Source organism: Euleptes europaea, chromosome 17 (assembly GCF_029931775.1).
Source record: "Euleptes europaea isolate rEulEur1 chromosome 17, rEulEur1.hap1, whole genome shotgun sequence".
Classification (NCBI taxonomy): Eukaryota; Metazoa; Chordata; class Lepidosauria; order Squamata; family Sphaerodactylidae; genus Euleptes; species Euleptes europaea.
Window position 1 is genome coordinate 33,092,669 of NC_079328.1, and position 22,697 is coordinate 33,115,365.

The window sequence follows — 22,697 nt, forward strand, 5'->3', positions numbered from 1 at the left end:
AGTGCGGGGGGTGGGGATTTGCTCATCTTTGCTTTTGGTTTGATGCCGGCTTCACCTCTTACGATGAAGCAGGGATTTAGTGTGATGGCTAACAGCCAAAGAATCCATTGGTTAATACAAAGGCTTGGGACAAGCAGTTGCTGTCTGTGTATTCAGATATTCAGGAGTGGGGAAGCGTCTTTGTCAGATGCAGCAGAAATGGAAAGAAGTTGTGATCACAAAGAAGGTATTTATAAAAATATATTTCCACAAAGTAGGAAACAATACAGGATTTTTTTTCCTGAATACAATACATGGAGTAAATAAACAAAACAAGAGCATCAAAACAAAAAAAAATGGGGGGAGTAAAAATGATTTGCATGTAATACTTATTTTTTTATTATACAATTGCTACTCCTAAATGGTAAGTTACAAATTGAAGACGCTCAACAGCTTCTAGGTGCTGGTCTTTCCTTGAGCAAGATCCCTGTGCATAACCATGAATATTCTAGAAAAGAAAGGCTAGAAACATAAGCAAAAAAAAAATTATGTACACACTGGTTCTTCTTTTAATACTGTGATCTAGAAGCAGGTTTGATCTGATAATGAAATGGGTGGCATTTTACAAGTTTAGAGTTTTTTCTTTTTTAATATTCACATGAACCAGGTTGTTTCCAGCCAATTGTGCTTGTATCGAAATACCAGATATTAAGTTGATGAAGATAGTATAAAATGGTCCACGGTTGTTGCTGTTTTCCTCTAGGAACACTTTCACCCTGCTAACATTCAGATATAACCTCTATGCTAATGGACAGCTTGTTGTTCAAGTCTCGTTTTCAAACTGTACAGTTTATTAAACATTCATTATATATAGAAAACAAATTAATGGATATCGTTTAGACTTTCTTTCCCCCCCCCCCATTAAGCTCTTCTCGATAACCAATCTTAATAAATAAAAGCAGTTAATGGACATCAATAAAATATTTATTTCAAGGATTAAACAAATAAATTTTGTTCTTTAGCAATAAAATCAGCTTTTGTATCATATATGCAAGTCCGTCCTCTTTCACATATTTTTTTTCTTTATTGAAGACGAAGTCGGTGATAGGAGAGATTCTTCTAGAAAACAATCCATTTTTTGTTAAAAGGAGGGAACTTTCAATGCTCTTTCCCCACTCCTGAACTTCTACACAACTGTGGATTTTGAATCCCGTCACTGGAATGGATTAAGAATATGTGAATATTTTAAGGCTTGACACAATATTTAAAGATGATGTTCAGTCTGTAGTTTTCTGGCCAACAATTACCTTATGTACAAATTAGGGTCACTGCACAGTTGAGGCCAAGAGGGACGTTATCAATGCTCTTTTTTCTATTCAGCATTGCACAGAAGACCAGATATTGCTTTAACATTTTTTTTAAAGTGGGATCTTCGTTGGCAACGTGGAAACAAACCATTAGCTCTTCAATGTCCTTCAGAACATACTCTTCTTCAGCAAAAATCCACACAAGACTGTCCTGTAGAAAAGTATCTTTTCCCCTTACTTCTCTGAAAACTATCAAAGATCCAAACCTCCATCTTCAGAGTGGTCATGTGAATATAGAATATCCAAAGACTTCTAGACACTCTACGTACTTTACTTCACACTCCACAAGACTCGGACCTCCTAACATATACTTTTGATTTATGCACTTTTTTTTTTTGGTTCAACATTACAATGTAGTTGATTTTATAGATGACCGGTGCTAAACTTGCCCCTAAAACAAACCAAAAAAAGCCACATTAGTCAAAACTAATAGCAGTGGCCCTAGAATATTACATGAGTGTTTAAGTCAAGAGTGAAAAAAGAGTTTGTAATCCACTGTCAAGTTTCTTTATCGCTTTCTCCAACTGAGTAAAGTTCTCCAAGTCTTCTAAAACGGGGCCCCCATTCACTGAGGTAGTCAAAATTCTGATCTGAGTCTGAGGTTGAAGACTCTAAGGAGCTTAGGGAACCAGCGACTGAGCCTCTCCCCTCATACCCATAAATCTGGATTGAGTCATATGGAGGCGCCGTAGGGTCATTATCAGCTTCGTGAAGCCTTACGTTGATGAATTCGTCAACATCAACTCCATTAGGAACAGGAGCCAGTCCCTGTCTGGGCATAAACTGAAGATCAGGTTTAATATCCTTGCGGGGCAGAAATCCATTTATTCCATCTGGGTTTTGCAACGTTGCAATGTCAAATGCCTCCGTATCTTCTTCGCCACCTCCTTCGTCGTCATACCGGATTATGTTTTCCCTCACATCCTCGTCATCTTTGATAATCAGAGGTTCGTTCTTGTGTCTCCTCAGTGTTACAAACAACACCACAATGACTGCAAATGAAACACCACAATCTGGTTAGAATTTGAAACCAACTTCTACTGGGAAAAATAACCTAGAAGGGTGAAAAAGTATTTATTTCTACAAAATTAGAGATAATTTAGATTTTTTATCTCTGTTGTTTTGAACCCAAGAACCCTTGATTCGAAGTTGCTTATCCCTTATGTGAATTAAACCAATGGTTCATTATATATGCACTATTTTCTCTTTCCTCACACGACATCTTGTCTGTAAAATTTATGCATTTTTCTTTTTCAATAAATCAGCATGATTTACATATTCATAGTATTTGTACATAGGAATGGCATATATTGCAACTATAAATATTGCCTAAGAAACCTGTACACAGTGCAAACAAATCTACAAAAGCAACTGCAGAAAGCAGAGCTCCAGGACAGTGGGCAAAAATGTCTCATCATAGGGCTTTCAAGGAAAAAGGTTGGTCAGAAGTGGTTTACCAGTGCCTTCTTCTGCGCAGTACTAACCAGGGTTAGCAGTAGTGGCACTGCTGTTGTCTACGAAAGATCCTCCGCCAGTGTCACCTTCCACTACTGCTGCTGCCTAGTAGCTAACCTTCAGGGATTCCTCTGCCCCCATCCCCATTGGAACTGCCTGTTCTCTTCTGCGGATGTGGCCATTGATCCCTTAAGGGGTTGGATGCATCTTCGTCTGGTGTCTCAGCTGTGAGCATTCCTTCTTGAGTGACTCTGCTAGGAGTTTAGTCTCTTAATAGAGTCTAGACCCCTTACGGTATTGCTCTCAGCTTCCCTGACACACACAAACCCCCTCATCATGTTAAGGTGTGCATCCAGAAGGGGCAAAAATACAAAGGGATATATGTAAAATTAGGGAATGGCCACTTATCCTTCAGAAAAAAACCTCAGGGGAAAAAAAGGAAAATGATACCAAAGCATACTTGTACACTTAAGAATTTTAAAAACTGCTGGATCTAACCAAAGTCTAACTAGCAACATTCTGTTTTTAGCACTTGCAAACTAGGCTGTTCTGGGAAGTGTACGTCTTCCTTCCACTAGCAGAGGGCCTATTTACTAGTCAAAGGCACCTTTTACTAGAGCCATGGGCCGACCAGATGTTGGTATCAGGTAAGGTAGAAAAAATTCTCAATGTTTTTTTTTCTCTGAAAGGTGTATGTCTAGGTTTGTATACTCCCATCTTCAAGAGATTGATACCACTCTGTTTTTTGTTACACAGAGTCATTTGCGTGGTGTGCACATATGTACCACCTGTGCCACCTATACAAATACATACATTTTTTCATGCTAATTTGTTGACACAAAATGTTTAAAAATGTGTAACGTTATGGGGGAAAATGACTCAAGGGGGGGCATAAAATAAAGAAACACAGGATCGAGCTGCACAAAAGAGAAGTGAAACTAAATGTGGAATTTTAGGTTGAAATTCCAAGGATCAGACACTCAAAATTATGCTTGGTCATTGTTTTTGGGGCTGTCATTGGTTGTCTGTCTGCTGGAACAAACAATATCATTCTCTTTTTAGCCAGTTGAATCAGTTGTTAATATCTTCATTGAGTATGTCAAACATAAGGCCTGAGGGTTGGATCTGGCCCCTTGAGAGCTCTTATTCAGTCTGTGAGCCATCCAGCCACCCCCTCTCAATGGTGGCAAGGTATGGCCCAGCCCAACCAAGTGACATTTATGTCATATCCGGCCCTCGTAACAATTGAGTTTGACACCCCTGATCTACATGGTGCTTGTTTGTTTTTACGCATGCGACACTAGACTCAATTCTGAAGATTAAAACCTTCTGGGTTCCCCCTCCCTTTTATACCTTGGAATGGAATCAAATTTGGGGAAGGGCCATGGCTCAGTGGTAGAGCATCTGCTTGGCATTCAGAAGGTCCCAGGTACAATCCCCGGCATCTCCAGTTAAAGGGACTAGGCAAGTAGGTGATGTTAAAGACCTGTGCCTGAGACTCTGGAGAGCCGCTGCCAATCTGAGTGGTCAATACTGACTTTGTTGGACCAAGGGTCTGATTCAGTATAAGGCAGCTTCACATGTTCATGTGTTCATGTATACTGTGGGCATTTAGGGTGAAAGCATGTAAATTATACTATCTGTTTCTCAGGATTGAGATACGTTTCTCTAAAATTCACTGAATGCCACATAGCGATTTTCCAATAAGCCTGTGAAATAGCTGCCATTAGTATTGCTTCAATTTGGCAACTACTTCCTCCTTAAAAATCAGTCTCTAACAAACCCACTTTCAAGCACATTTCTTTGGAAGAGGTAACCAATCCATCAGATAAGTTAACAAGCCATTTTCTGAGTAATTGGTCATCATATGCAAGCTCTGCTGTCATTGGCAAAAACTCCCATGTGTTATGCAAAGACCATCACTCAGCCAAGAAGAAGGATGCCCAAACTACAAATGTATTGATAGAAACTGAGTTTATTGCCTGGTGCTTGTTGTGCGGACTGACATGTAGGAACCTTTAAGTAAAACTGCACACAACAGTAAGGGATGGAATTATAGCCATGGACTTCTCCTCCTGGTTAGGCAGCTGCTTAAATTGGAGGAAGGCTTCTTAGGCTGAAGAAAGGTGTCAAATGTGCAAAACTTTGCTCAGTGGAGTGGAGCGGTAGAGTAGGGGTAGGAGGCTGAGAGAGTTCGAAGAGAACTGTGACTTGCCCAAGGTCACCCAGCTGGCTTCATGTGGAGGAGTGAGGAAACAAATCCAGTTCACCAGATTAGCATCTGCTGCTCATGTGGAGGAGCGGGGAATCAAGCCCGGTTCTCCAGATTAGAGTCCACCACTCCTAGCCACCACTCTTAACCACTACACCACGCTGGCTCTCAGGTAAGGGGTAGAGCTGGGCAAGATTGAATGTAAAAGCAGGCTGAATCCAACTCACTTGCAGAAAATCTAGGACTCATAACTCCATATTGAAAAAGCTTAACCAATAAGACTTGTCTCTATTTTTACTCATAACTGGAGGGTGATATTGATGGGCAGCAAAATCTGCAGTTCTGTAGTATGTGCTATAGGGCAAGCCATGACAGCACTTGTGAGGGCAAATCTGAGTTCATCCTAATTCAGAGCCATGGACAGAAAAGTGGTACAGAAACGCCTTAAATAAACACATTAAATGCTTATATACAATCTTGCCCTTTAGAACACACTAGAAAGTACATTACTTTCTATTGAGGATCTCACAGTCACTGACATACACCCCATGTATTGGATCTAACAAGTGTTTCTACTTGTGAAAAAAGCAGAATGGGGTCCCCCTTTGACCACCAAGAAGGCTATTATGGAATAATGGAGCTTGCATGGACAAAAGCCATGTTGGATGGGGGCTGTAGTAAATAGGGGAAATTAGAATGATCCAGTGAAACGTTGGTTGGATCCAATCCCATTTGTCAAATGGGCACCAATATTGTATTTTTTTCATTTGTTAAAAATGTGTGTGTGTGTATTTTTTTTAAAAAAATGTGCTTGTGTTTTTAAATGTGATTTCCACAGAAGCCTTCTTCCAGCAAGATGTATCTGTACTGCTGAGTTACAGTCATTTATGTATCACAAATGTTTGGAATTCTATCTGATTGGTAAATGAATACATACCTAGCAGCAAAATGATGCAGGCTAGTATTGCTATTAAAGCTCCCATGCTGAGACCGATAGGGAGTACATAAGCTTCAGCATTGCAGGACTGGGCAATACCCTCATTGCTGCAACCACAGACCTTAATGGTGAGGGTGCTGGTGCTGCTCATTGGAGGATTTCCACTGTCGCTGATAATGATTGGTAGAAGATACACTTCTTGCGTCTGCCGGCTGAATCCACCACGTTTGGTCAAAATGTCAAGGGTGTTATCTGGAAGAATAACAGACATATTTTGCATAAAAACTATACAAAACAAAACTGTTTTTCCCCCCTAGGTTTGAACCAAAGCTACTTACCTTGGGGATGTTGTCATAAATATGAAATATGTCTCACTGTTGCCAATTACGGGCTCATGAAGCTGCCTTATACTGAATCAGACCCTTGGTCCGTCAAAGTCAGTATTGTCTGCTCAGACCTACTTGCCTAATCCCTTTAACTGGTGATGCTGGGGATTGAGCCTGGGACCTTCTGAATGCCAAGCAAATTCTCTACTACTGAGCCACAGTCAACTTGAACACTTTTGGCTCTGTTTCGATGTTCCCTGTTTTAAGAAAAACAATTCTCTTAAATTTTGTGAGTGCAGTTGGGGAAAAGACAAGTGCAGTTTCTGCCAAAGAGAGAGGGGAGAAACAACTCTGTTTCAGAAATGTGGATTTCAGAACTGAATTACTGTTTTTGTGAAATTTGGTAACATACTTAGCTTGTTGCCAGTGGCCAAGTTCTCCATGCACATTACTCTGCATGGGATCCCTGATTGTTCTAACCAGAATACTGAAGCATACGTTATGTGGAACAGGTAGGACAGCAATGCCAGCTGTGAGATGGGGTTCTGAGACTAGTTGAAAGAGATGAGCTGTTCTCCTCTGTTGATTTTCTGTTCTTTTTAAAGTTCAGAAATAGATATAAAAAGATCAGCTGTGGGGTGCAGGCTTCTGGTACCACAGTGCTTATGGTGCCATGATTTGGAGGGTTGGTAGGGAGAGACCCTGAAAACCAGCGAACCTTATCTATTGAAACTGGGCACAGATATCTGAGTTGCTAATAGTGCCTTCTTCTTCTTCTTCTTTTGGCATAGTAAATCTCTTACATTTTTCTACAGCTCTCGGGCCCAGTTGACACCACCACTTGATCATCATTTAACCTGCGCAGTAGCTGAATTTACAGAGGCCTGTCTTGGGATTGCCATGTAAAATATGGGCAGTGCTGCAAACAGGAAAGCAAGGGAAATGTTGGCTTTATTTAATGGTCCCCACTGTGTGTTAGCAGTAAATCAGATAACTGAGGATCCCACAGATAATTACTGAATTTACTCTGAGAAAACATGAGATCCCCTTCATTACATTAGGTAACCCTACAAGAGGGGCAGCCAGCATCCTCTACTATTACCAATTCTGTGCAAGCCAGAATGAAAGAAAGGCACTTCAAAAATGTAACAGCCTTGAATTTATTTGCATACAACCATCCATCAGCGGTCCTGACTGCTTTATTTGCAAGACAATTCTGAGTCATGCTGTCTTGGATGTCCATGAGTTTATGTCAAGGCAGATTAATTTGATCTATTTCTTCCAATAGAAACAAATTAATGGCAATTATATTCTTCCAGACCCCCATAGGACAACATGATTTTCCCTATGAAAGAGGAAAGAAACCAGCACACTAAGGGAGAGTCCAATGAAGACACAATAGTTACTTATTCTATATATGGATTAGAGCTGAGACGATGTTTCAGATTCTTTTCTCCTGTATTTCGAAGCTCAGTGCTTTGGAACCACTCTAAGGGAAACAAGCTTGGTTTTGGAGTTTTATATTGGTCTTTCACATACACCCACACAAGTTGCCAGTCAACCACCCTTTTTAATAGCCTACACAAAGTAATCTGACTGAAAGAAAGAGCCAGCATTTAAAAACCTTTGGTTTCTAATTTGCCATGGATGACTAAGACAGTGGTTCTTTACAAGCCAGCTGTGAAGCAGTTCATACATAAATGTTCAATTTTACAAAGTATTGCTGTTCCAAAACAAATGCCTTCGGATATCAGAAGTAGGGGCAAGTGAAAGCCAGAGCCAGAGCTTATACCCCCCAAAATGTGTTGGTCTCTAAGGTGCTACTAGAAGAAGAAGAAGAGTTGGCTTTCATACACTGACTTTCTCCACCACTTAAGGGAGACTCAAACTGGCTTACACTCACCTTCCCTTCCTTTCCCCACAACAGACACCTTGTGAGGTAGGTGGGGCTGAGACAGTGTGACTAGCCCAAGGTCACCCAGCTGGCTTCATGTGTAGGAGTGGGGAAACAAATCCAGTTCACCAGGTTAGCCTCCGCTGCTCATGTGGAGGACTGGGGAATCAAACCCTGTTCTCCAGATCAGACTCCACCGCTCCAAACCATCGCTCTTAACCACAACACCACACTGGCGCTCCAATCTGGCTGTTCTACTTCAGACCAACACAGCTTCCCTCTGAAACTATATACATTCCTACAGTTACCAAACACTGGACAAAAAGCAGATTTGCTTGACAACACAGTACAAAAATTCTTTTTTGCACACTGTGTTAGTGAAGTGCAGATGCACTCTTGTGCATCGGTAAAGCAGCACACAAAATGAATCTTTCTACAGCTGCATGTAGAATCATGTAGAGCCTGCCTTTTCGGTGTGCTTTGTTGACAGGCATATCAGATAAATCGAAGGGACTTAAAACTGTGGCGAGGTGTACATGCACAGCATCTACAAAATCTGGAAAGAGAAAAATGGCAGTGAAACAATTATGAATTCTCAGTACATCGCTTCTGCTTCAGACTTAATTTAGAACTCCAAGTCCTCTAGGAAAAACTGGAAGTCAGGAAAAAGGTGGATCTTTTTGACTCTGCCCAGTTGTGGGAACAAGGGACGACTGAAAAGCACTGCACTCCATGAAAGTCTATCAAATTAACGGAGGAGAACAGCTCATCTCTTTCAACTAGTCTCAGAACCCCGCCTCACAGCCAGCATTGCTCTCCTACCCGTGCCACATAATGTATGCTTCAGTATTCTGGTTAGAACAATCAGGGATCACATGCGGAGTAATGTGCTTGGAGAACATTGCCAGTGGCACCAAGCCAAGTATGTCACCAAATTTCAAGAACACAGTAATTCGGTTCCGAAACTGCACTTATCATTTCCCCATCAACACTCACAAAATTTGAGAGAATCCTTCTTCTTTGAGCTGATGCCTGGTTGTGAGCCAGTTTTGTACAAATGGCCTTGAAATAGTGGTATGCAATGCCACGGAAGAGACAAACAAATCAGTCACATCAGTGGCAAAAATGGGTGAAATGAAAATGCTCACGATGACTGTCTAAATTCAAAAACAGCTAGATTTTAGTCTAGTAGCAGCTTAGAGAATAAGATTTTCAGGGTCTGATCTGACAAAGGAAGCTTGTACCCCCAAATCAGGCTGCTCTCTAAGGTGCTACTGGATGACTCTAGCTCTTCTACCGCAACACAGCTACCCTGTGAAACTACATCCAAAAAGAAATGAAAGGGGTGTCTTCAAATATCCCTATTGCAGCACATCAGTAATGGAAAGGGGAGTTGCCAGTCGTCTAGAAATCCCAATGGAGCAAGGCAACTGTGTTGTGGTTTCCCCACACCAATTTTTGCTCTGGTTCTAGTAACAGAAGTCCCTACAGGCGGGCTCCCTCTTGGCCCTTCAGAGATTGGTCGAGACTTGAAAAGAATGGAACATTGAGAGAGGGAATTCATAAGACCCCGCCTGTACTTCATTGTGGCAGTGCAGTAATGCAATTCCGTTACCCTGTACAAGATGGAGTGGTTTAAACTGAGACCATTTAAATCACAAAGGAGAATTAAAAAAAAAAAGACTGATTGAAATCATTCATTTCAATCAAGGTTCCCACTACAGAACTCATGTGTGTGTGTTTTTTTTGGAACGGCTTTGCATACTGTTTGGTTGTTGAAACAATTGGTTTGCTACTAAATGCAACCTTCCTATTACTGCGGTGAATGTCTTTTGTTTTGTAAATTTGTATGCTGCCTTTCCATTTTATCAAGGCCTATTGATGGAAAGTGGGCAAAGAAAGAATAACGATTAAAAAAAAAGATCAGTTAAAACACACGATCCATTCAGTCCTCAGGCATGATAATCAGATTCCCTCAAAAGCCTTCTGGAAAATATGTGCCTTCTAGTTCTACTGTAGTGATGGCAGCAATTAGGCTTACCAGGTCCCTCTTCTTCTTCGGCGGGAGGTTTTTGGAGTGGAGGTGGGGGGGAGGGTCACGCGCTCCCAGTTTGAGTGGTAAAAGCCTGTTGTGATGCGGCACTTCCCGGAGTAAAACACACCTCCAGGGGCCGTTTTCCACTCAAATGGTCTCTTGTGATGCGTTTTACACCCAGAAGTGCCGCATCGCAACAGGCCTTTGCAATGCAGCACTTCTGGATGTGAACCGGAAGGGACCTGTCCCTGCCTGCACAGATTGTACGCCAACCCTCAGCTGGTCAGTGGGAGCCAGGTGGATTGGCGGGGGTTTGCCCGCCACCACCTGGCACTTGGCAACCCTAGCAGCAATGCACCTACTGGAGGACGGGATCCCACGTGTGTGTGTAAAGTGCTGCACACCAGGTTATTCAGTCAACCACTCTGGTTACTTTGCAACAGAAGCAACAACAGCCACCGCAGTAAATGTAACTGTTAGAGAAAGATTCAGCAGGAACGAAAGAGGAAGAAGAGGGAAGAAGGATTATTCTTCTTTTTAAAAAATGTTTAATTAGAAAAAAGGACAAAAAAAAAAAAACAAAAGAAAGTTCCAAAAGGAACACTCATCAAAAAATTTCAAAAAAACACAAGACGAAAAAGAGGAAAATCATTCCATGGCACAATGAAAAAGCCCATCTTTCTATAAAAGTATCTGATCTTGATTTGTACTTCTACTTTGCTAGGTCGTTTTAGGCATGAGAGCAATGTACCGCACTCTCATAATGCACTCGTCAATATTGGGAGCCACTGAGGATTTCCTACAGAATGAGATTCTTCTTCCTTTACTGTTTCAGTTATTTAATCCAAGTCAGAGAAGAATCCATGGATCACCTTTGCACTGAAGGTGAACATTATGAGAAGTCCAAGATGTGCTTCTGAACCAGAAGATACGATATCTTTAAATAGAAGCTCAGACCACTCGCTCTGAGCCCGGCTTGCTGGGTATGAGGGTGGCATATAAATCTAAGGAATCTAAGGAATTAAATCTAAGGAATTAAATAAATAAATAAAATTTAAAAAGTGAGATGGTCCAATTTAATCCTCTTGTAGTGCCATCTTCCCACCAACACCTTCTCCCCTGACACTTACAAATCCATATGCTGGAACTTGACTCACCGACCAGAGGCTTTAAGACATTATCCATAGCTGCAGACACCACTACTGAATTCCTGGAACGTGACTCTTGCAGACAAAGTATTCCTACTGATGAGTAATAATATCCAGTTGATCTGGATTTTATCCTTTCCCAGTGGACACTTTTTAAAGCACACTTAAAAGCTCAGAAAACAGCAGGTATCTCCGGTAGAAGTAGACACAGAGGCTACTGCATGAATTAGCAGGTGCTCAAGAGGGTGCCGGCTAGGATGCTCTCCACTTATCCCCCTAATTAACCCGCTAATCTCTCATTATAGTGTTCTTCATGCTATTTATTTACTCATCCTTTGGTTAACAAAACAAAGCACAGTGCATGTAAGAATGTGCCACCTATTAATATGGTTCCAGGTAAAAGTGACCCGAGCCAAGAACTGAGGATTCAGTGATGGGTAAACCTTCCTCTGTTCAAATTTCAGCTTGACTGAAAACTTTGAGCAGTGTCCTGGAACACACAAAAAATCTTTTAAATGAAATGCTCAAAATTATGCTAAGAACGTAATAAGAGTCCTTTTGGATCAGAGACCAGTGGTCCATCTACTCCAGCATCTTGTTTCACACAGTGGCCAAACTATTGCCCCTGAGGGCCAAACAAACAGGGCATAGAGGCTAAGACCTCCCTATGATGTCACCTCTTAGCGATGATACTCAGATGTTTGCTAGTAGCCATTGATGATCCTCTCCTCCATGAATGATAACCAGCGTGGTGTAGTGGTTAAGAGTGGCGGACTCTAATCTGGAGAACCAGGTTTGATTCCCCACTCCTACACATGAAGCCTGCTGAGTGATCTTGGGCCAGTCACAGTTATCTCAGAACTCTTTCAGCCCCACCTACCTCACAAGGTGCCTGTTGTGGGGAGAGGAAAGGATTGTGATTGTAAACTGCTTTGAAACTCCTTAAGGTAGAAACCAACTCCTCCTCCTCCTCCTCCTCCTCCTCCTCCTCCTCCTCCTCCTCCTTCTTCTTCTTCTGTGTGAGCATGCTTCCAAGAGCAACTTTCAGGTCAGTCTGAATATTTACAGTGCTAGACTTGGACTAGAGAGACCTAGATTAGAATCTCTGGTTGTATGAAACTCACTCTGTGACTTTGGGTCACTCATAATGTAATCTTAGATAGGTACGTAAGTGCCGTCAAGTCACAACTGACTTATGGCAACCCCAGCAAGGGGCTTTCTAGATGAAAATGAGAAGCAGAGGTGGTTTGCTATTGCCTTCCTCTGCAGAGTCTCCCTTGGTGGTCTCCCAACCAGGTACCAACCTGCTTAGCTTCCCAGATCTGATGAGATCAGGCTATATTATATCAGACCACATCCCAATGTAATCTTAGGCAGAGTTATTCCAGTGTACAGTTATTATTTCAGTGTAAGGCCGAGATAGATGTAAATGTTTCCACACGCATGGTATGTTCTGATGCTGTGTTTACGTAGTGTGCCAGTGAGTGATACTCAGCCCTTTGACAAGACCATTCCTGGTTTAGTAAGTCAACAAGGGATAAAAAATGAATGGTGAATGTAAAAGACTTGATGTATATCCAGATCAGCATAAAAGCAACGGTGAAGACAGATACACCATCCCAGGTAAGAGAAAATTGTAGAGATGCTTTTAGGTACTAACCATAAGAGAAGTTCATAATTTTAAAGTTTTTTTTTTAAAGTCCAGGAGTAAGTTTATTTTGAAATGTCCCTTTAATGTGTACCTAACATTTCTTTAATTCATAGCACTATCTTTAATATTCAGAGTTCTATGGGTTTCCCTGCTGTGTTACCTCCCACCTACTTTGCTTTTCATTTTTTCTTTTTTTTTTTTAAGAAAGATCAAATCCTTAATGACATTAAAGACTGTGCTAGAAATTATCTGTGGTGGGGATGTTACTTTGGAACAAAAAGAAAGAATTTTTAATTGGGAACTTTACAGCTGGAAGCCTCGAGTGCTGCGATGAAGTACATTTTGTGAAGTTTGTCACAAAGAAGGTAAAACACCATCGGTATGAAATAAAAAAAAATGGTTACACTGGGGAGATTTCGATACACACAATTGACAACAAAACCATTCCTCCATCTAATGATATCGTGACTGTGATGGGATTTGAACGGGCCACTTCAAGGTCCATTTCTCACTCTCTTATCCCTCCCCTCCCTATGGCCCTGGGTTCTGGTCACTCCCCAGGGCCCAACAAAGATTGGCAAGTCATATGACTGGTTTTCATACAATGTTGGCTTTTGATCATATAAGTAGGATTGCCAGGTTGCTCTTCTCCCCTGGCTCTTCTCCCCTGATCTTTGGGGTGGAGCCTGAGGAGGGCAGAGATTGGGGAGGGGGAGGACTTCAGTGTCATACAGTCCAATTGCCAAAGCAGCCATTTTCTCCAGGTGAACTGATCTCTATTGGCTGGAGATCAGTTCTAAAACAGGAGATCTCCAGCTAGTACCTGGAGGTTGGCAACCCTACATGTAAGGATGGCCCAAAGGGAATTGCTGTCTGGTGCCCGCAGTGGCTCTGGGGCTGGATGAACTCATGCTGAGTAACCAAGATCATTAGAACGGTAGTGTATGAAGGTCTGGCACTCAATTACATTGATAAAAAAAGCAGACTTTCTTATAGTAACGTATACTAGAATTCCCATTTTTTACACACTACCAAAGGTGCACAAGTCACTCCATAATCCACCAGGAAGACCAATAATCTCTGCAATAGGCAGCCTCACTGAACCCATCTCACAATATTTAGACTTTTTTTTTTTGCAACCCTTCGTTCAGAAGACTTCCTCATATATTTTGGATACCAGAGATTTCATTTCCCAAGTGGAAAATATGAACATTCCATCCACAGCAGTTTTTGCCAACATATTTCCCCAAAATGTGTAAAACATAGTCTTTTTTTTAAATGTAGAGGCCCCTCATGAGCTGAGGACCTAAACTGTAGCTTACTTAGCTTGAGCATATATTTGACTCTGGGCAGCTCTCAGGGGTAGGGTGACCAGGAGAGAACTGTGACTGGCCCAAGGTCACCCAACAGGCTTCATGTGGAGAAGTGGGGAATTGAACCGGGTTCTCCAGATTAGAATCAACCACTCCACTACACCAAACAATTGGTCCATCAGGGTAAGCATTGCCTATTTTCACTGGCAGAGGCTCCAGCGTCTTAGGCTAATATCTTTCACAATACCCACTTACTGATGATTTTAAAATGGAGATGCCAGGTATTGAACCTGCAACCTTTAACATGCAAAGCTTATGTTCTACCTTTGAGCCTTTGAGCCATAGTTTCTCCATAACCCTGTGAATACTGGTACTGAAGGACAACAGGACTACCTAGGTGAACTGGATCTACCTGATTGTAGGTTGTAGGTAAACTGGGTCCATCTGATTAGTCACTGTGTGAAACAGGATGTTGGGCTAGATGGACCATTAATCTTGACCTCACATGGTTGCTATTATGTTCTTATGTCTGGAGGACTGAAGCTAAGAGTCACTTGTGAGTTTCTACTTTTCATCATTTCCCAACAATAGAGGCAGATGCAGTGAGATGGGACAACCGGCAGATTTGAAACAATTTCACATTCAATGGGTGTACTTGAAATTCAACAAAGCAAAGTCATGAAGATCTTGCACAATGAGTGTTTTACAAGAAAGTCTCTTTACAGAAGCTTTACAATACAGGCAGAAACACCGTGTTCGGCCAGAAGGCTTATTAAAATAATTGGTAAATACATTATGCAGTTTTATAATATTTTGAGGATGATTTACGATAAGCAAGTTGCACGCATGCAGAAGTGTTCATGGATAATTCAAAATGACCTGCATTTCATGGGGGGGGGGGGAATGCAGAGTGTGTTCTGGAAAATCACAGTGATGGCTGCCATCAAATTTCATGTTAGATACTGGCTAGGATTAAAAAAACCCCACTAATTTATAACTATAGCTCACCTATCAAATGACTGTTGCATCAGACTGCACTATGTGTTGTCAATACGACCGTGTACTGTAGATTAACGGAGCTATGGCTGAAATAACTGATGTGACATCTATGGCTCATTCCAAAAGATTATTATATTGTACAATCAATGGGCAATTGTGACTCTGACAATGTTAATACCCCTCTGCTGACAAGGGTCTCTGTAGTACAGAAATAATACCAGACTATTTAGGTACTGTCCTGACCTGGATGGCCCAGGCTAGCCTGATCTTGTCAGATCTCAGAAGCTAAGCAGGGTCAGCCCTGGTTAGTATTTGGATGGGAGACCACCAAGGAAGACCAGATTGCTGTGCAGAGGAAGGCACTGGCAAACCACCTCTGTTAGTCTCTTGCCATGAAAACTCCAAAAGGGGTTGCCATAAGTCGGCTGCGACTTGACAGCACTTTACACACACACATTTAGGTACTACAAAACTGGGCTCCCACCACATTCAAGCTGTATTGTGATAGCTGTTCTGAGGTATGTCTTTGTAGAAGGCTCAGGGAATTTATTGGACCATGTCTGTAACTGCCCTGGTGATCAGCAACAAAACTCTTCTCCCGTATCCATCACATTTTTAATTATTATAATAGTTTCTGGCCATCTTTCCTTAGGCCCACCATGCTACAGGCCCTTGAAGCATTTTTAAATGACCAAACTCTTCTCTAAAATGGCATCGGCATCCATGGGTTAAACCTATGTACTCTATAATTTCTAGTTTGGCCCTTAGTCTAGCATTCTCGGCAGTATACAACATTGCCTAAAATCTTGACAGCAACCCTCAATTAAGAACTATAGAAGAGCCCCTGCACCATAAAATCCTTTAAAAGTCAAACAGAAAGTTTTAACACCAGCAGCAGACCCCCCCCCCTTCCTCCCCGGAAATCCAGATTGGCACAATCTTGGAAGGTGGTTTTTCAGCTTCTGCTTGAAAATCCCCTGTAAGGGATATCTCTGCACAACAAATACTTTGAAGGGCTAAAATGAAATTAACTAATCGGTCCACTGCAGACAATATGACTGCCAATAGATGAAGACAACAGAAGAAGAAGAAGAAGAAGAAGAAGAAGAAGAAGAAGAAGAAGAAGAAGAGTTGGTTTTTAATATGCTGACTTTCTCTACCACTTAAGGAAGAATCAAACCGGCTTACAATCACCTTCCCTTCCCCTCGCCACAACAGACACGTTGTGAGGTAGGTGGGGGTGAAAGCGCTCTAAGAGAGCTGTGACTAGCCCAAGGTCACCCAGCTGGCTTCATGTGGAGGAGTGGGGCAACCAACCCAGTTCACCCCCCCACTCCAAACCACTATATTAGAGTCCACCGCTCCAAACCACCACTCTTAACCACTACATCACGCTGGCTCTCCAATACCAACAATTTAACAAACGGTGGGTGGAGGTGAACTGGCAGTGCAATCCAAAGGGTAATTGTAGTGCAGCCAGGCCACCCTCTGAGCAGTTTGCTGTGCCGAGCGCAAGCCACGAATGAAAATTCCCCCAAGCTCTGTGGAACTGCTTCATACAGTTCCATGGGGCCCTGCCACCATTTTTGCTGCCATAAGTGCACACCAACAAAAGGGGGCATCCCTGGGGCAAAAGGGTTTAGGGAGCTGAGTGAAAGCCCTGCACCGGGGAACACCCCCTTTGGTGCCAGCACGAGCCCTTCTGCTGGAGGAACGCTGTTCCCACAGCGTGCATGTGTGGTGCTGCCGCACTGCTCCCCCGCACTGGCTACCTCCAAACCCCTTCCCCCCCTTAGGTTTGCACTGAAAATGTCGGTACCTGATTTTAAAAAACGACAGTAGGGAATACTTCTATAGATATTTGCATAGTTCAAACAATGTTAGAGAGGAGCAGAATGCATCACAAAATTTATTCTAGGACAATTATGTGCAGAAGGTCCCAGGTTCAATCCTCAACGTATCCAGTTAAAAGGATGAAGTAATAGGTAATGTGAAAGTCCTTGACCTGAGACCCTGGAGAGCCTCTGCCAGTCTAAGCAGACAATATTGACTTTGATAGGCCAATGGTATAAGGCACCTACATGTGTCCATCTGTATCATTATCCCATGTGATTGGTTCCACCCATAAACTCTCATTATAATGCATCATAAATTCTCATTAAGCACACCTGAGCGCCAAACGTGTACATGCCAAAGGCACAACTCATCTTGAGCTGGTAGCATTCTCATTAGGGTTGACAAATCTGGATTGGGAGATTCCTGGAGATTTGGGGGTGGAGTCTAGGAAAAGTTTGGAGAGAAGAAGGACCTCAGTGGGGCATAGCGTTGCCAGGTGGCTTGGAATGGTGGGCAATTGCCCGCCAATCCATCAGCCGGCTCTCAGCAAGGATCGTACATGTGGCTGCAAGCAACATGATCCCATCACTTCTGGTTTACGTCTGGAAGCGCCGCAGCGTGACGGGACGATTTACCACTCAAATGGGCATTTGGGTGGTCAATTGTCCCATTGCGCTGTGGCACTTCTCGAGGTAAACCGGAAGTGACAGAATTGTGTTGCTTGTGGGCGAGCGTGTGATCCCCACCCCCAAATCCTTCAACCAGAGGAGAGGGGGGACCTGGAAACCCTAGTGGGGTATAATGCCATAGAGTCCATCTTCCAAAGCAGCCATTTTCTCCAGGGGAACTGATATCTGTAGTCTGGCTATCAGTTCTAGGAGATCTCCAGGCTCTAAAAACATGCTTCCCTTTTCATGATTAATATTGAATGTCTCCAAGAATGGGCCTTTGAACTTTTCTGTGACTTTTCCCCTTTCCTGGCCGAATAGTGAAATACAAAGTGGAATCCTGCCAATGTTTAAACTGTTTATTCGAACGCAAGGGAAAGAGTAGAATGCCAAGGTGAAGAACTTATCTTTTTTCTCCTTCTAGCCCCTTTTTAAAAAAATGAACTTTAGATAATTGTCTGCATAATTTTCAGTTCTCTTTCTTCCGAAAAGTCTGAACTTTAGATAATTGTCTCTTAAGCATTCTGGAACTTTTCTCTGACCTTTAGTCCAAGACAGTAGTAATCAAACACATCTTATACGGTCACTTCTTGCCTAGAAGCAATTCTGCTGTTTTGATCATTCAGTTTGCTAACTCCTCAAAAACTGCAGGGAACATTCTTTCTTTAGGAAGGTTGTCAATGTGGATATCTGTATCTTCCACCTTTCCACCTAGTTCCCCCAAATCTGTCACACCCTAGTGAGACTAAGAAACAGAACAGTATGAGTCTGTGCAGATAGGATAGGGTTGCCAGGTCCCTCTTCGCCACCAGCAGAAGGTTTTGGGGGCAGAGCTCAAGGAGGGCAGGGTTTGGGGAGGGAAGGGACTTCAGTGCTATTTCCTCCAGGTGAACTCATTTCTATCAGCTGGAGATCAGTTGTAATAGCAGGAGATCTCCAGCTACTACCTGGATAGGGTTGCCAACTGCCAAGTACTAGCTGGAGATCTTCTGCTATTACAACTGATCTCCAGCCGATAGAGATCAGTTTACTTGGAGAAAATGGCCACTTTGGCAATTGGACTCTATGGCATTGGAGTCCCTCCCCTCCCCAAATTCTAAAATAGGAACAAGCTTAATTCTTAACGGCTGGGGTCATCAGAATGTACTGATTGCTCCAATGATTATATCTCTGAGTGCACCCCTTCCCCTTCCCCTGTATAAGATAGTAGCTGCCATTTTGCTTTTGTGGGGAAAGTAAAGGGTGATATTGGACTCTGTATTTCTGGTTTATCCTGAAGAATTACTAAAATTAATTCTGAGACTGGAATGTGTATACCATGCTGCATCTTTAAGCAGAGGCTGGGCAAACACTTGTCAGGGATGCTCTAGGCTGATCCTGCATTAAGCGGGGGGTTGCACTAGATGGCCTGTATGACCTCTTCCAACTCTATGATTCTGTAACTCATTTCCTATAGCTTGTGCAACATTGTTTTCCCTTCCAGATTGCCTATGTACAGATGCACATAGATAAAACATTGCAAAAAGGCATTCTTGGTGTAGCATTTTACTGTTGTACACATACATCCCTGTCCTTTGGTAAAGCACCATAAGTGCAAAAGAATCTTCAAACTCATGTTTGCATTACATCTAGATTTTTATATTATAGGACACAATAATTAAATTAAATGTTATGTTCACCCAATCAAATAAAGTTTCAGTATATTGTAGTGGTATGATTGTTTTGGTGTTATGTATCATGTACTGTGTTGTATTGCTATGTATTGTATTGTTTGTATTGTTTGTTTGCATTTTATTGAATTGAAAACTAAAATTTAATTAAAAAAAACTAATGTTTGCACAATTCCATCAAAATGCTTTTGGTATGGTATTTCTCAAAATATACAGGTCTACAAACACACAGGGAAAACATCACCTATTAAGGGTTGGTGTTTCTTTATGTGGAGCTCCAAAATCCTGGGAGAAATTAGGAAGAGAATTTTGAAATGATTACTAGCAGGGGTTGGAACTAATAGTCCCAATGCTTTTCTTTTTATATTCGTAAATGTTATGGTGCTACATTTTATACCTTTAATTATATACCTTCCAAAGCAACTGTTTATTCCAGGGGAATGGATCTCAGAAGCCCAGAAACGACTCATATTTCCAGGATATTTCCAGCCACCACCTGAAAGTTGGCAACCCTATATACTTTTTACAATTGGTTATGTAGACTGGTTTGTATTGTATATGCAATGTTTATAGTCTTCATACACAAACATAGAATATTTATATCTAGAGGAAGAAGAGTTGGTTTTTATACCCTGATTTTCTCTACATTTTAAGGAGTCTCAAACTGTCTTACAATTGCCTTTCCTTCATCTCCCCACAACAGACACCTTGTGAGGTAGGTGGGGCCGAGAGAGCTTTAAGAAAACTGTGACAAGCCCAAGGTCACCCAGCAGGCTTCATGTGCAGGAGTGGGGAAACAAACCTGGTTCACCATATTAGAGTCCACCGCTCTTAACCACTACACCATGCTGGCTCTGAAAAAAGAACCTAATTTATATGGATATAAAACTGATCTATTTACAGACAATTATGTTGGAAAAAAAATATGTACATTTTATGGGAAAATATGGTGTGAGGAAATGGAATCACAGGTTTGATTTGCAGAAAGGAGATGCCAAAATAAACATTGACTTTTTTTTTGATTGATACAGCAAGGATGTGAAATTCAAAATCATCCCTTAGAGGGATTACTATCATAATACATGTGTAGAGATATATAAATGTTAAATATTATCATTTGACACTTTAGCAGGTATTGTGTGCACACGCACACACACTGTGTAACTAATATTTACAACCACAGACCTAAAAATGTGTTTCTTTAATGTTAATCAAGGGGCCTAACACACTCAGTGTATACTACGTTTAAAAAAACGTGTTATCCAGGTTAGATCGCACCTCAGACCTCCCATTTCAGCTTGGAAATGCTTTGGAAGCGCCAGACATCTGTTTTTCCCCAAAACGCCTATACCACGATGTATTTCGTTATGTCGTTTCAAAACTGGCAATCCAAGGGGTGCATTCAGTTACATATGCTATTCAGTTCTCCTCCCCTCTTTTTGCAACACCCAATGAAAAGCCTTTCTCCTCCCATCCCACCTTCCCCCTCCCCTCCCGTTTGCATCCACCAATCATTATTGTTACTTAATCCCCCCCCCCCAGTGCTTGTGGTCTTACAAAGGAACACGAGACCGTTGGAACATTAGATCAGCCATTTTTATTTGTGCAGGGTCCCAATCAAACATTTCCCTCATATGGAATGTCCTTGAAGTATATTTTGTAAATAGTTCATGGGCTTGAGGGGGAAGGAATGCAGAGGAGGGCGAGGGCTGAAAAAGTAGTGAAATTGCTGCGAGGAAGGGAGAGAGCACGCACACACACACACACACACACACACACACACACACACACGTCAGGGCTCTCCTGCCAGCACAAAGTTTCTCCTTGCCTGTTCCTCCCTTTCTCCCTCTGCTGGGGTGCCTCCCTGCTCTCAAAAAATTTTTTTTTCATGTGCTTGTCCCAACGAAAAAATGCAAGATCGTTGGACCAACACCCGAAAAGACGGCAGCTCTGTGATTAGCACTGTGCAAGCAATGGCTCATTTTGGGGGGTTTTTTTTGGGGGGGAATGCCTGCATAGGTTGTGATTAGGGTTTCTTAATGGCATACAGCGCTCCTTCAAATCAATGATATTGTGCATGTGTGAAAAAAAAGGGAAGGGGAGGCGGGGAAGCATCAGCGACATAGACATGACGCAGTGCTCCCCCAAGCTCCTCCTTGCGATATAACAATATGCCATCTTGGGAGCAGTCTTAACAGGCACGGTGCGATCGGAAATGAAGAATACGCATCCAAACACACACACCGAGCACGATGATAATATGCTGTAAATTGTTGGTGCGATAAGCCTCCAAAATTCTCAAAAATCAGAGCATATGAATTGCTACATATGAATATTCTGTGCATGTGCATTCTCTTGTGCAGTGAGGAATCTGAGGAACAGCTCAATGGGTGGGAGAGGCTGGAACCATTCGACTTCCCTGGGGAAGAGAGATGACTGTGTGTGCACAACACTGCATAGTATGCTTGAGATGGAAGATGATTATATGAAGCAGTTCAGAAGAGTCTGAATTTAGAAGAAGAAGAGTTGGTTTTTATATGCTGACTTTCTCTGCCACGTAAGGGAGACTCAAACTGGCTTACAACCCCCTCCCTTCCCCTCCCCACAACAGACATCCTGTGAGGTAGGTGAAGCTGAGAGAGCGCGACTTGCCCAAGGTCACCCAGCTGGCTTCATGCCTAGGAGTGGGGAAACAAATCTAGTTCACCAGATTAGCCTCCGCCGCTCATGTGGAGGAGTGGAGAATTAAACCCGGTTCTCCAGATCAGACTCCATCACTCTTAACCACTACACCACGCTGGCTCTTCCATTGAGCTTTCACTTTGATCTGATTTGCCATTTATTTGATTTCCCCATAGAGATGCCATGCTCCAAAGTCCACAGTAAGCTATTTGGCCAATTCTATCATCAGGTCTGCAAGCCCACATCCTTCATATAAAAAAGAAACCCACCTGTTAAGTGATTGTGTTGTTTACCCTGAACCCCTAAACTTTAAAAAGGGGTGGGGTTTACAAAAACTCCCCAAACAGAAGACTGCTGTCTGCACCTGCACACACATTGGTCACCTGATTATCACTGTGGGAAGAAGGGGGAGAAGAGTGAAGAAGAAGCAGAGTTGGTTTTAATACCCCACTTTTATCTACCTTTAAGGAGTCTCAAAGCGGTTTACAGTCACCTTCCCTTTCCCTCTCCACACCAGGCACCGTG

At 42.3% G+C, this 22,697-nt stretch overlaps 1 protein-coding gene across 2 annotated transcripts in view; it reads right to left on the reverse strand.

Moving 5' to 3' along the window:
• Positions 1-448: 448 nt before the first annotated feature.
• The window catches only part of CDH8 (cadherin 8), a 248,532-nt gene continuing 226,283 nt past the window's right edge, over positions 449-22,697 (reverse strand). The window contains exons 10-11 of one of the 2 annotated variants that reach the window (XM_056862985.1): positions 5,951-6,202; positions 449-2,338 (exon numbers count right to left, since the gene is read on the reverse strand). In XM_056862985.1, coding sequence (XP_056718963.1) covers positions 1,845-2,338; positions 5,951-6,202 — 746 coding nt within the window. In that variant the 3' untranslated portion in view covers positions 449-1,844. The remainder of the gene's footprint in view (positions 2,339-5,950; positions 6,203-22,697) is intronic. The other variant, XM_056862986.1, reaches the window with a different exon arrangement.